This window comes from Zophobas morio, unplaced genomic scaffold (assembly GCF_036711695.1).
Source record: "Zophobas morio isolate AGI-343-1 ecotype UQ-CSIRO unplaced genomic scaffold, CSIRO_AGI_Zmor_V1 ptg000451l, whole genome shotgun sequence".
In the NCBI taxonomy this organism is placed as follows: domain Eukaryota; kingdom Metazoa; phylum Arthropoda; class Insecta; order Coleoptera; family Tenebrionidae; genus Zophobas; species Zophobas morio.
Genome location: NW_026972554.1, coordinates 45,864 through 60,668, shown reverse-complemented (window position 1 = coordinate 60,668; position 14,805 = coordinate 45,864). Strand labels below are relative to the sequence as shown.

General features: G+C 28.7%; 1 protein-coding gene across 1 annotated transcript; it reads right to left on the bottom strand.

The window, feature by feature from the left end:
• Positions 1-11,495: 11,495 nt before the first annotated feature.
• Positions 11,496-13,681, bottom strand: LOC135120942 (uncharacterized). The gene is made up of 8 exons (XM_064045267.1): positions 13,603-13,681; positions 13,178-13,388; positions 12,813-13,112; positions 12,399-12,500; positions 12,249-12,342; positions 12,109-12,198; positions 11,878-12,051; positions 11,496-11,584 (listed from the first exon to the last, which is right to left on the bottom strand). Exons 1-8 carry the CDS (start codon positions 13,607-13,609, stop codon positions 11,564-11,566), a joined length of 999 nt encoding a protein of 332 aa, XP_063901337.1. The 5' UTR covers positions 13,610-13,681; the 3' UTR covers positions 11,496-11,563.
• Between the last annotated feature and the right edge of the window lie 1,124 nt (positions 13,682-14,805).

Below are 14,805 nucleotides of genomic sequence, written 5' to 3'. Positions count from 1 at the left end.
TAATCTCTTCATGGGTTTCTAACTTTAGAAAGGCAGGCCAGTTTTGACATATAGGTGTTATAAAACCGTTTAATTTTTTGTGTTTATCTGCTGATGTGTTAGACATCTTTAAGAACTTGAAAAACTTCTCATTATGATTCTGTATGAGTATTTAACTTTTCATGATATTCCTACTTACCTAGGAGATAAATCTAGCTAAACAGTTGTAATACTGATTTTTAATAACTTATACATAGGCTACAGCTCTTGGATTTATTCTTTCTTATTCCTTCTAAAAATTTTTTAATTTATTAAAGAGAGTTCATGTATTGTTAAATAGCTGCCAGTATAGTAACTTGGCAAGGGTAAAAAAAACTTTGATTGAATTAGTTTTACATTAAAATGTTCTACAAATGTAATTTTTTATATTTCAAAAAGTAGTTAGTGGCAATCAGAAAAAATTGAATAAATCACTAAGCTTTAGGTGCAGCAAATTTTTCACGATGGGATAGGCTATGCAGACGCATTTGTTTACCTTATTAACTTCCTTTAGTTGGGTAGGTGAACTTAATTTAGGAACTTAAAGGTGCACTGTTCATTCTGGTATCATATGTTTAATAACCATGAAATAAGGTATGAATTACTCTTTTCCTTTTTTCCTAATATATATGTAAATAAAATTATATATAACATCTCTTTGTAAATAAAATTTTTTTTAACAGTAAAGTAATACAATCTAAAATAATTCGTTATTATGCATTAATTCCTGTAACTTGACTTTTACGATATGTTATATGGTATAAAAAGTATATTGTATACTTGCAAGGATGTATATAAATTTGGTGGATCTCTTCATTTATAAATATATTGGAAAACGTGATTAAAAGTTTAATTCTTTTTTTTATTCCCGTTTCAATTATTAAATTTTGATTAACAATTAGTTAACTTTTTGTATGCCCTTCCTGTTTATTGCGAAGTAAGCAAAGTAGTAATATAATAAAGAAAACAAGAATTTAAATGAATTTATAAAACTTAATTAGGAGTTGCAGCGTCTATAAAGCTAAATTATCAACTATTTCATTAAAACTATGCGGTATTGTCGTAGGAAATACACGTTTTCATACTTCTTTTTTCTATAAACCCTCTGCAACGTTTTCTATAATTTTTTTTATATGAAAAATTGATTCCTTTAGATTTAACATTTCCAATGATACCTTGTGATGCTTAATAGAAGACATTTCAATAGGAAAAACTTCTTGCTTCCCTGAAACCAATGTCCTATGTTTGTATCACTTTTAAGATTGAAATTCACATTATGTATAGCTATTAATAATAGTTATATTTTAATTAAATTTAAGAAGTTAGCAGTTAATTATTAGTTATTAAATAATAAATTATACGAGTGTTTATCTTTTCTAAAATGTTAAAAGTTATTTATAAAATCTTTGAGAGCGAAAGGTTACTTATTAAAAACCATGCCTTGTTAATTTAAACAAATTCTCTTAACCAGTGGATATGAGAGCCAATATTAATTTTTAATATTTAGTATGGTAAAAGTTTAATAAGATATGTGTGTATAGCTAAATAATAGCCAGGGGCACCCTTAAAGCTAATCTTATAAAATGAAAAGGAAGCCCATCATTTAACAGCGTTAATTTAAGAAGAAAACTGTTGTAATATAAAAGCGAAAGACGTATTAAACTCTTTAAAAAAGTTATAATAATAATTTATATCAATAGATAGAAAAAAACCCAGTAGTAGTCGTCATAAGAAATTTGTAACTATTCGCTAAGTCGAATGTGAAATTAAAAATTACCTAATAATGTAATTTCTTGTCTTTCCTTTTGTTTTCCTTACCAAATTTTTCTAAAATCCAGTTTTACGTATTTACTAACAAACAACTGATATATTCCAAAACTCTTATTCTCGATGATCACTTTTTATATGGTATAAGCGTTTAGTTTTATGTAAACTAGAGCACCTTCGTTTTTGCACGGAACTAAGAATTGTAGTACTAACCTTTCTTCTCCTCCTTAAGTTAAATAAATTTACATCAGCACGAGAGTATATTAGATAGATTAAGTAAACGACAATCAACAGTCAGCCTTAGTTTTAAGGTAATTTTCTATCAGATTAATGTTCATAGTTTTAAGCTTTATATAGTAGACATGGATATTTATAATATATATTTTTTAGTTTCTTTATTCGCTCTATAAAGTTCGTATGTTTAAATGATGTATATAACCTTATTATTCTAATTAGAATTTACATTCCCTTTTTAATAATTCCCCTAATACACATTTCACCTACAGACTTGCTATATTTTAATTGGTCAATTTAATTTAAATTTTTTTTTGATTGGTAGAATAATTTTGGTTTATTTGCCTATAAAACAAATAATGTAATAGCAACAATACCTTAAAAAAGCTTTGTCAACTTTACAGTTTAACAAACTTAGCCAGTTTGTTATGTATTTTATCTTAGTCCATTGCCATTTAATTGTATTGTTAAAATTTGTTTTCTATTCTCACATATTTTATTATATATTAGAAAACTTTTCCTTTTAATATATTTTTTAAATATATAATCAATAATTTTTATTAGCTACCATCTTATTAGGTATTATGTAATGTACAATATTTACATTAGAGTTTAATTAAAATTTTAATGAGTTTATTTTATTCTTACATATTTAAATTTATTCTTTATTTAATTTAAGGCAAAGCAAATTAAAGGTAAATCTAATAAAATTTCAAACTTTAGTGTTAGAATTATTATATGTATAATTAATTTAATAAAATTTTGTAAATTATGAAGGCTCTCTACTTATTCAATTAAAGTTTTCCAACTACTTCGTATTATAAGCCTGGTGTCGACTTCTGCAATAACGCCCCACATCACCGGAAAATGATGTGGTGGTATTGTTGGTTGGTAACATCACCACCATTCATAGCGTCTTGTTGAGCTTAGTTATATGAAAACACCTCTAGTACGGCATAAATAAACCCCGAGAATTAGAGCCCGAAGACTCACATTTAGAAAACTGGGTGGTTAACTTAGAGGTCATACATGAAAATAACCACCATAGAATCTATTCTCTTAATTCTGGCACATATAGCGCCATATCCTTTTAATAAAAGTAAGTGGGTTCTAAAATTTGTACTTCGTTGCTTGATAGCTATTTTGATTGTTTTATTTTATCCTAAACTGCAATTAGCATATAACTGTCCCTGAAAAAATAAGATGTTAAACTATTAAATTATAAGCATAGATAGTTCGGTCTTAAAATTTTGACATAGGTTAATCACCTCGCAAAACAATTAGTGATCCCTACACTTTGTATCTTCCAAAGTAACTGATTACTTACATCGCATTTTAAAACAATAATTGGTACATAATGGTTTTCTAACGAAAATAGTATATCACAGCACACAACTCAATAAACTTTATTTACAAAACTGCATATTTTTTAAACTTAACTCTACTAGCAGCAGTCCAAATCTTTATTTTTTCTTTACCACTGTTATTCAAATGTATCCTCAATTAATGTCCAAAATGAAAACTGCGGTTTTAAGTAAAGGCGTTGGAAGTGTGTGAAGTGGTAAATTTTAAAAGTATAGGCAATTAGCTTAAGCACCTGACGGTATGCAGACTCTATAAACTGACTATAGACGTCTACTATATAGAACAAAAGAACAAGAGGCCTTCAACTGGAAAGCAAAAGCTTACGACTTTACTGTAAAATTAGGCTTTATACGAAAAAAGGTATTTTCTTAAATAAAAATGCAGAATGTCGGATTGCATTAATTAATAAGCAAATTAACGAACAAAGATACAAATGTAAACTGCGTGATTTATTTTATCATTTAAGCTTCTTAACCCTTTTTAATATTTTATTAGTATACTCTTGTAAAATTTATTTTATGAGTTTTAAGTAAAAATTTTCGAATATTTTAAAAACTTCGTATGAGTTACATTATGTTACATAGGTAAACCTTTGTGCCTTCCCACCCACCTTATGATGAGGTTATACGTTTACCCCAGTTGATCTGTGCACGGTTATCTTCGGAGTTCAAATGTAGCATCATTTCATCTTTTTTATGAATTCTATAGCAGCAGATATAGCAACCGTAAATATTTATCCTTAAATTTGTAAATTAAAAATTAAAAAATTGTTTTTACTCTTTTGCCTGTATAAAACCTTTTAATATAAGTTTAAAAATCACAAGTTGCGTTATAAGTATTGAGCTTGCAAAGTAACTCCTACCTTCTTTTAATTGTTAAAATTCATCGCTTTTGAAACCGAGATAGGTCCATGAAGCCAAAGATTTTACCTTTTTTTTCACCTTAAGTAATATCTGTTTAACATGGAAGTATTATAATATTCCAGTTAATGTTTCCAATGACAGATGTCAATTATTAATGAGGAATTATCGAAGGAATTAGGGATATTTTACGATTAATATGTGTCATATACAAGTAGTAATAAGTAAAAACACACTCTAATCTTGGATCACGTTACAAAGTCTCAAATTATGTTAACAGATGTCATGCTGGTTTAGAGAGAAAATTTTGTTTTCACATTAGTTTTCAAAAGCTTCTGTAACGTAAAAGAATTAGTTATTAAAACGAATTATGAAAATAAAATTCAAATGTTAGAGTTGAAATATTAAAATTTACTGGATTATAATCCGTTTTATTATGTAATAAGGAAACAAGAATTCATCTCCTTTTTTTAAGCATAGTTCCTAAACTTAACTGTTGTAATATAATACAGCGCCCTTTGGTAAAGTATCATTACAAACTCTAGACGTTTATATATTTACACTTTTACCTTCCCCATCATGGCAAAAAGTGGACGCCCACGGGCAGAAAATCATTTACTATGTTATCGGGTTTTAACGTATATAACTGTGATGGTTAGTTACTTAGAAGAATTTGCCTTGATCATAATATATAACCATGACATCACACATTAAATTTCTATGTTCATTACTAATATATACCTTAATAGTTTCCAGCTAATATATATTAATTTTGTAATAATATAATATTCAAGTATGTAATAATTGAGAACCTTAGTTTAGTTTGTTCTTAGCTCTCTACATAAATAGATGCTTCCAAATGGTAGTTAACCTGGTAAATGAATGCGAAATTAAATTATTATGCGGTGAAATAGTGACCCTTCTGTGTGATCTATCCCCCAATGCCAGCTAATACAGGGTAAAGCTTCATAATGAACCAGTCTTAAATAATATGAATACTAATACTAAATTTGATCAAAACGGGTATCTGATTAAGCTACCTACCACAGAGTTTCTCATATAAATTTATATAGGTAAACAATTAATCTTTTTTAAACAAGGGCGTCTGACACCTTTGTCGTTCTCTTTCTTAAAAAAGTAACTGAAGAGAAGCCCTTTAATAACAATAATAATAAAACCCCTAAGCTTAGGAATTGAACCTCGAGGAAAAATAAAAAATTATATACCTACGAATTAAAAATTTCATGTGATAAAGGAGGAACTGGATAATAAATTGAAAGTTTACATTTCATAATTTCTAGTTCTAATTACTCTTATAAAACTATTTAAATACTGAAGTTTGGTCTTTAAACGTAAATTTAGAGGTTTTACAGCGTATTTCCTATTTTTTAATTTGCTGCCAAAAATACAAGAGATGCTGTAGTACGTTTTATGTTTTATATTTATAAATCAATAGCATTAATTACAAAAGGATTTTTTAAAATAAAATAGCATAAGCGTAGTTAGTATCCGTAGGGCCTTTTATCAATTAAGGGGATTACAGTTTTCTGTATTAATACTTGATACTCAAAGCTCTTTTACGGGCTTTAAAACTTGGCATAATGCAATCAACTGAATTCCAGAAAAAAGTATAGCAGTTGTTACAATATTGAAAAATTAACACTTTCTGCTTCATCTTCCCTTTCATCTTTTTTTAACTTTTTTAACTGAAGATACAAATTATTTTATATAATCATGGTTTAGCGTTACCCTGTTGCTAGTTTAATTTTCAAATAATAATGATAATTACCTTATATAATACCGTTTAAAAATAGTGTAAATATGCGGTAAATAGTAACTGCCACTAGGTTTAAAAACAAAAAGATTAAGTATATTATTAGATATATTCCAACAAAATGGACAGGAAAATTCTATAGCTATTAAACTAAAATAAATGCCAAAGTGAAACCTTCAACTAATGCTAAAGATAAAGGTTTATTTACTTAAAACGCAATATCATCTAAGTATCACAAAGTTTTCAACAAAATTAGATCATGTTTTGCGGAAAGTTTTTATAAGTTTTAGATTTCATTTAAGATAGTTATTTTCATTAAGTCAATTAATAATATACGGTCACCTTTAGCAATTATTTTTTAAACGATTAGTAACGCTTTGATAGGAGGTGTTAACAAAAAAAAAACAGTGTATGCGCTTAAGTTAAATACACTTCATTTCTTAGATTGTAGAATTTAAAGTTGATCATGATTAAAAAAGATAATCCGGTATATGTTTCTTCTGTTTTATTGCTGTTGTTTTAGTCCCCTTATTATTAAAAGCAAATATTGTTATAGACACACATCGATGTAAATTATAAAAAATTTCTCACTTTTTGCAACTATTTATTTAATGATTGAACTGAAATTAATTAATGATCTAAACTTTATAGACGCGAACTAGATCACAAACATAAAACTAGCTGAAATCTCTTTTTTTAACATCAACGTCTCTTTGAGCTTCTTTGAATTTTATAACGAGTTAAATTAAATAGCACGGCTAATTTTCCTCTTAATAAAAGATATTGTTGTATTTAGCCAAAAAGAAACTATTATGATCTCGTGCGTTACCTTTTGCATACTCTTTTTTAAACTTTAAAAATCCTATAAAGCCCACTAATTCAGTTATGCCTTACTTAGAGCGATACGATAAATATGAATTTTAAATATTCTAATAACTCGTTTCTCTCAGAGTTTTTATATATGAAGTTCTCCATATGTAATCTGTATAATCGCGTAAGATGAGTGCGTCTGTTTTTAAAATGAACTAGTGCGCATGATACCGGAGGCCAATTACAATAGATATATATACTATATGAAGTTTAGTGGTGGCCAGATTTTTTATGTTGCCTGACTCATATTTATTTAAGACTTTTGTCATTTATTTCACCACACCAAAAAGTGAACGCCCGCCTAAAGGGAGCAGAGTATCACTTATAAAAATATTAAGTCTAGTAATACTTCCAATATTTTTTATTATAACACAAAATTGTTCGTTAAAGCCTTTATTACTAGTCAACTTGTGAGTTTTAAGGATGAGCTATGATTGCTTGGAGTTTAGAAAGTTATTGGTAATTATTAATTAATAGTACTTATTAAGACAATTAATAGTTTATAACTAACAGAGGTTATCAAATATCTATCTGTTATTCCATTCACAGTAACTTAAACGTCTTAAAAAAGCAGCTGTTAATTTGGTGGGAAGAAACCATAGAGAGATTAAGGTCTTGAAAAATCCAAATCTATTAATTTTTTATGAAGCTTGAGGTTGATAGCAAAGTTTGAATCGATGAAAACTTAAAAAAGCAGTTAACATTGGAGATACAGAAATAGAATTATTTAAGATTTTTGAGGTATGAAAATCTTTCTCAATGAAGATCAGTAATAAAATAGTCAATGAGAAACTACATAACATTCATAAAGAAAAGAGTTTACAGAAGCTATTGGTAGCGTTGGAATACTTATTAAGAAACACTTCAATCTCTTAAATCTTTTAAATTGGTAAATATAAAGCTACACTGTTTTGCAAATATACTAAAAATACTTGTCAGAAGAATGCTTTGAAATAATTGATAATTGAGTGCTCTTATAAGGACACTTGTGTGTACCATTCAAAAAATAGTAGACGCCTTAACAAAAAAGGGGTAGTATACCAGAGTAAGTTGGAAAATAGAAGTATATTAATAGCAAGCTTGTACCCACCCCTCATTCATAATATCGTTGAACAAATCGAGGTGCCCATATAACAAGTTTATTAAAACTGAAACCTCTTCATTATCGCAGCATTTACTCTGAGTCTATACATAAAAGAAAAGCAAACTTTCTTTATAAGAAGCCATTTATAAACCAGTTATGGGATATGCCCTGTTGGCCAAACCTTATTTCTCTGTGTCGGCTGATGTTTTCACAAAGCCAGTCTCTTAAGCCTTTTTAATTCTCTTACGAGAGTTCAAAGCTGACCCTTCCCGGATTTTCCGAAGACACAAGTAAAACCTCGTCAAACGGTACAAATTAGCTACCTAATATTTAATCTTCTCTTATTTCTAGATAATTTTTCTAGATTTTTTAAGTATATCATTTTCGGTGTTTTTTGCTTGTTTATTATTTTAAATTCTGGGGTTGGATTTCCTTTTTAATTTGGAGGGGATCATTATACAAAGTTTGTGCTCTGAATTACCACACTAATTATAAAGAAGGTTATAATAAGAAACTAATTAAAGATGTTGTTTAGTTAATAAGTTTTAGAACTGTAACCCTAATTATTGTAATATACGAACACCCCAAACACAAAATAAAAATTGTAAGAAATTGAAAAATAACTTCATTTCAAAATCTAATAAAATTGAGTTAAGGGTGATAAAATATATAAAAATTACAAAAACAGCAACTTAATAGAGATCAACCAAGGAATAGTAGTCAAGTCTTTAACGATAACCTAATATATATACTATTTTAAAACTATTTAAGTCGAATAACTTTATCTCTTTTTTACCTTTGTGAAGAGGCTAGTGTATTACTAGCTTTTAGCTTATTTCCTTTGTATTGGTATTGGTTGGTTTTGTTTTTAATAATGCTGAGAAAATGGAACTGAGACTATAATATGTAAATTTTTAGACGTTATTAACTTTATGTGAGGTGACCTTTTTCTGTCGTCAAAATTTTGCCTTTTCTGCTAAAAACTACTGAACTCCACTTACGGTAGTTCGAAATAGTTTATACACAAGTTAATATCTGTCCTATACTACTGGTCTATATAATTAAAAAAGGAGTTCTTGGACTGTTATTGTTTTTTAAACGCTTACGCACGATCAAAAGGCCTGAACGTTTTATTTTTTAGTGATAGTACTCTGGCCAAACGCTATTAATAAGCTATATGCTTATGAAAGCAGGCACATTAAATATTTCACTAAGATTCACGTCATAGTAGAAGTAAAGTAACATTCTTTTTTGAGTGTTTAAGAGGACTCAGGAAAAGCCATACTAAACTTTTTTGCTATATAACCAAAAAACTTTTTACTTTCGTTTTATTGTTATAACGTTTTTACCGCGTTACACAGTAGTGTGCGTTTTTAAATTTAGCAAATATTAAATCTTGCTTTTTTTGAATAGAAATTTTTTTTTTCACATGTAATTAAAAGGGGGAAGAAAAGGCTTTTAAGAGCGCGTACTCGTTTTAAAAACTTAAATTTCCAAACCTTATTTTTCCACAAAAAGTGTAAATAGTAGTATCTAATATAATATATACTTTTTTTACATTTAAATTTAATCGTGTAATAAGTCTTGAAAATAAAAGAATTTATTGAAAATAGGACGTTCAACAATTTGGGATTGGGAACGACTATAGCGTATAGAATTCAAAGGTAGCTAACACGAAAATAGTAATTTTTTTAAACCCTTTATTTAAAGTTTTTTCCGAAATGACAAATTTAAACTAAAAACTTGCAAGGCTGTGCCATTTGCCTGCATACATTTTTACCCCGCTTGTTTTAGAAAGTTTATTGAGTTCTTTTTATGCAACTTATATATTTGTAAGTTTCCCCCCTTATGTAAGAAACTCAATAAAATTAAAAAGTTTGTGCACAGAGCTGGAGTGTCCCTATACCAAAATTTTCAAATGATTTTGTTTGCTAATTTAGTGTTATTATACTCTACTTTTAGTTTTTAGAAGTGTTCTCAATTTAATTTTTTCATCTAGTCGAACTTAAATATGTAAAAACAACTTCTAATTTCTGTGTGGCAAGATGGTCAGAGCTATACTTTGGATATAATAAATCATAATTTGTTCGTCAAGAGAACTCTGACTTGGGGAAGATCTATGTTTGGCTAAACCTCTTTCAGTTTAACTCATACTCCTACACGTAATAGAATCTTCAAATAATGTTCATGAACAGAAAAAAAAAACTTTACTAACCTTTCTTGGTTTGATTAGCTATGCTGCAACTATTTAAACAATGGATTTCAGTAGCCATGAACTATATTAAAAATTTTAACGGATTTAATTCGGTGTGCGCTCGGTTAACTTAAAGAATGTGTTTATTAAAACTTTAATAAGTATCTTTAAATATATAACAAAAATTCAAAAGGACGAAAATTATTTTGCTTAGTTATTACCTACTAAAATTACATACTAAAGAAAAAAAAATTATATAGGAAAATGCGTTTTTTTTTTAATAATATGCAACATTAAAAATTCATCGAAAATTGAAACTCATTACTTTTTTTAGGTAGTTTTCAGTAAACTCTCGGTCTGTATGAGGAAATTAAAGTCATTAAAAATAATAGGACAAGGGTAAAAAATCTCCAGCTTATTAACGCGAGGAACTTAAATTTACGATGCGAGAAATGCGAGTACAGCTTTTGATGAATGTTGCCCTCTGGGCAAATAGGTAAAGTAAATAAGGTAAGTTCTTTGTTTCTTTTTAATTCAATTCTTCTCAAGTGGGAACAAACTTAAACTATTATTTAATAGTTATAAACAAGCAGAGGTTATTAAAGAAGTCAACCCCTTTTTTTCACTTCCATGATCAGCCTAAGGCAGTCACTTGGGGAAAGAAGGGGATGGGAAGGATTCTTCGCCCCGAGGTCAACCAAGCCGGGAAATTTTCTATGATAGTGGGCATTCCCTCAGGTTTTTGGACCTCTATGATGAAGCATTTTACCATCTCTTATAGATATTTCATTCGTCACGGTGCTACTTGCCTCCACATAACCCTTATAAGGCTTGATAAGAGAAAAAACGGCATCTCCTTGCCAATGGCTCTTAATTGCTAATTTCATAAAGTCATAGTCTTTATTAGAAATATTATCTGTCACCGCCTTGTCATCCCAAATTCCTTCGGTATTCCGTAAGTTTATCTGGGTCTGATGCTAGAGTTTACGCTTTTTAAGAAACTAACCTACTTTCTTTAATAACGCTCCTTTAACCTTCCAAAAAAAATTGGTAGGATTTCTAAATAGGCTTCAGGGCTTCAGAACTTTTTCTTTTAAACATCGTCATAGCTTATGTTACATAACACACGTCTTAACACAAGTAACTAGTTAATTACATTTTATCTTATAAATTAATATGTTAAAAAGTTAATTATTTAAGCGTTGCCAAGGACAGTATGACACAATCATAATACAAATGTATAAAAGCATGGAAACAACTTTTTCCTTCGCTCTGCAGAAAGAGTTATTTTCAATGACATCACGCAATATAAGTGGGGGTTATTGTCTTCCATAATTACCTTAAACACTAATTTGCTCTACCATAAACTTTTGTAACCAGCAGCGTTTTATTGAAATTTAGGGCTGACAATTAGACCTCTGCTCAATTGGTAAAGTTAAAGTCAAAAATACAGACAATTAAGAAGAAGGTAAGCCTAAAAAGTAAGTTTGTCATTAATGTTTTAATTTATAATATACTAAAAAACTTTATTATAATCAACGAAGATATTAAATATATATTATTACATACTAAAACAAGAACTATTTTTCTTCAATATCTATACAAAAAGTCGTGTAACTACATACTAATTTAAAACCATAGTCTTTTCATTAATAAACTGTTATAAATAAAACTCAATGACAGAGGACTTGTTAAACTTAATGCCACATACTGGACAAAGCAGTGTGCCATCTCCACTTCCACTCATATTGTGTATACAACATCGGTGGCAGAGTATATGCGCACATGGTAAACTGTAACACGTGCTGCTAGCTCCAATTGAAAGACACCCGGGGCAACCCGAATGCCGTTCATAGAGTTTAAGTTTTGTTATAAGGTTCCCCATCTAAAATCAAAAGTAAAATGTTTTTAAGTGAAGGAGGAAATTATAACTTTAAAAAACCTTTTTTTGCATGATATTCTTTTTAATTTTTTCATTACTAAGTTCTTTATTTAAAAACTCGCTATCCTTGCTTCCATAACCACGCGTTCCCTGTATAAATTTTATTAAGTTCAACGGAAACAGCATAAAAAATCAAATACATAGCCAAGTATATCCACTTTTTCCTCAACAATTAAATTTTTTTTATTTTGGAAAGTGCAAAATGAGTCCTGATGATAGCCGTTTCTATTTCTGCTAAGGCTTTCAATTAACACAAAAGTTTTGATTTTAGCTTGTGACATATATAGTACTTGCTGTTTTTCATATTATAGTTGTAAAGATGATGAATATCAGGGCGACCATAAGCAGAGGGAGACCCTCCATTAGGAGTGTACTTCGTTAGCTCTTCATATCTAAAGCCAACAGTTATCAAACCCATGAAATTAAGTGTATAAATTTTAATGGCGGCTAAATGAGAATGTTATTTTTTTATAGAACTATTATTGTATAAAAAAAATCAGTTATACCATCATATTTTACCCAACCAATAAACCACTTGACTTCTTGCTTGAAAATCTTATATTGTTTACTGCACAATTGATTAACAGTGAAGCATACTAACTCACAGCCTTCACTTGCAAGAAATAATGAAGTGCATAATAAAATAGTTTAGCCTTGAAAAGAAATGAATATCTTTCCAATATCTTAGGTGTTTATTAAAATACCTTTCATGAATATCGAAGGTACGGCAATTTTCTGGACTTTTGCAACTGCTGCTAATTTTTTTATCGACAAAGCAGTTAAACTCGTAGGTTTTAGAGAAACCATTCCAAACATTAAGATCTTTACAGTGAAATTTATACGTCTCTTCTAAATGCTGTTTCCAGCAGTACTTTCCTAAAGCTGGGCAATGTCCATATTTGTCTAAACTATAAAGACAGGGCTTTTTTTTGTAGACATCCGGGTGGAAAGCTATTTCATAGTTGTTATGAGAATAGTTACAATCATCCAAAAAAGGGCAAACCCTTTATATGAGGTTATAAAAATGTTCATTAGGTTATATATAAGAGAAACATTATTTTTAGAGTACCTATGTTTTAACGAATGCTCTTTTTCAAGTAAAGGTGTGTTAATATTGCTATATAAACTGATATTTGGGCAGAGAATAGGTTTGTAGTTAAGAGCCCCAGTGTAACTAAAAACTGGGCGTCTTTTGTCAACTCCATCATGGTATTTGAAGCAATTACTTTTTTCCTTACAACAGCTTTTCATGTCGCAGGGCTTGGTTTTATAATCTATTACTACTGGATAGAAGTTAGTAAATTAAGTCCTCTTAAAAAAATTGAGATGAGGCTAAGAAGTCGTTACAGAAACTAATATATAACATAAATAGTTTTACAACTTACTTAAACAAGTATTCATAAGTGTATTAACGTTGATATAATAATACCAAGTTTTGTTTTTAGTTTATTTTATTTATCATTTCTAGGCTTAGGTCGGTGGTTATATATTTACCTTGCATAATATATTTCGCTGTATCCACGAAATGTTATCTAATATTTTTTAATAAAACTTTGATTATGGTATTGTAGTACAAGCCCAAGCTCGGTAGGCAGCAGCATAGGGTAACTTATAAAATACCTGAGCCTTGAAGACTTACCACAATAATTAACCAATTAAAACTTTTATAGTTTAAATTAAAAGAGGAATACTAAATATTTGCAAGATTCAATTATTTTTTGATATTCTCATTGTCAATAAGTAACATCAGTACTTTTTCTCGAGCAAAACAAGAGAAAAACCAAGAATTACTAGGGTATAACGATTTATTGCATGAAGCTTAAAATTGGTGTATGATCCCTAAACTAAGATCGCATAGGGCAGCACAAAATAAATCTAAAGGTAATCTAAAATAAAGGCCTATTAAACGTAATAGTTTACCATAGAAGTTTTACTCCGTTCTAAGAATTGTTTAAAACTTTTTGCCTAACATTAACTGTATAATATAAGATACTGTTTATATTGATTATAAAATAGTTTATAAACAAACAATAGATATTAAAGCAATAAAAAAATATTTTTTCTAACTTTTTTAGTAGGCTATACGGGTTAGACTTGATCTTAACTGGTATATTTAATATAAAAACTGCTATTTGTATGTTACTCCAGCGTATAAGAAAAATGTTATTTAGGTTTCTGGTCCAATGTATATTATTTAAAAAGCCAACTTTTAATATTTGTTCGCTAATGGATAAATTTGACTTATAAAAACTATTTCATGGTGGAAACGCGTTTTTTGTATTTTAAAGATACTTAAGATTATTATGACCGGTTTCATAGTAAAAAGTTTACTCATATTTAATAGACGACGGATTTCATATCTTCTAAGAATGATAATACGTTAAAACTTTTTTTTTTTGATTTTTAAGTTAGATGCCTTCTTAAAGTCAGTTTCACATCTTCCTATTAATAATACTATGTTCTCTTCTTGTTTTTCATTGGGTATCAAAGGGGATACAAAGATTTAACCTTAATAAATTTCTTATAAAAATTTTGTTTCTTGGCTTTTTTGTAACAGGTCTTACAAAATGTTTAAATTTAAGTTTTTAAACCTCTTTTAATTACGTTTTATAAATAAATAAAAACGTTCACAGTCATTTTTTGGTTTTCAGTTATAACGGGGTAATGAAGCTTAAAGAAATATACCATCACCAAAGA

Excerpts from the sequence above, each read along its gene's own strand:
- LOC135120942 (XM_064045267.1), bottom strand. Across the intron at positions 13,113-13,177 it reads GAGCATTCGTTAAAACATAG|GGTTTGCCCTTTTTTGGATG; the intron begins GTACTCTAAAAA and ends CCTCATATAAAG. Across the intron at positions 12,052-12,108 it reads AGAATATCATGCAAAAAAAG|ATGGGGAACCTTATAACAAA; the intron begins GTTTTTTAAAGT and ends TTTTGATTTTAG.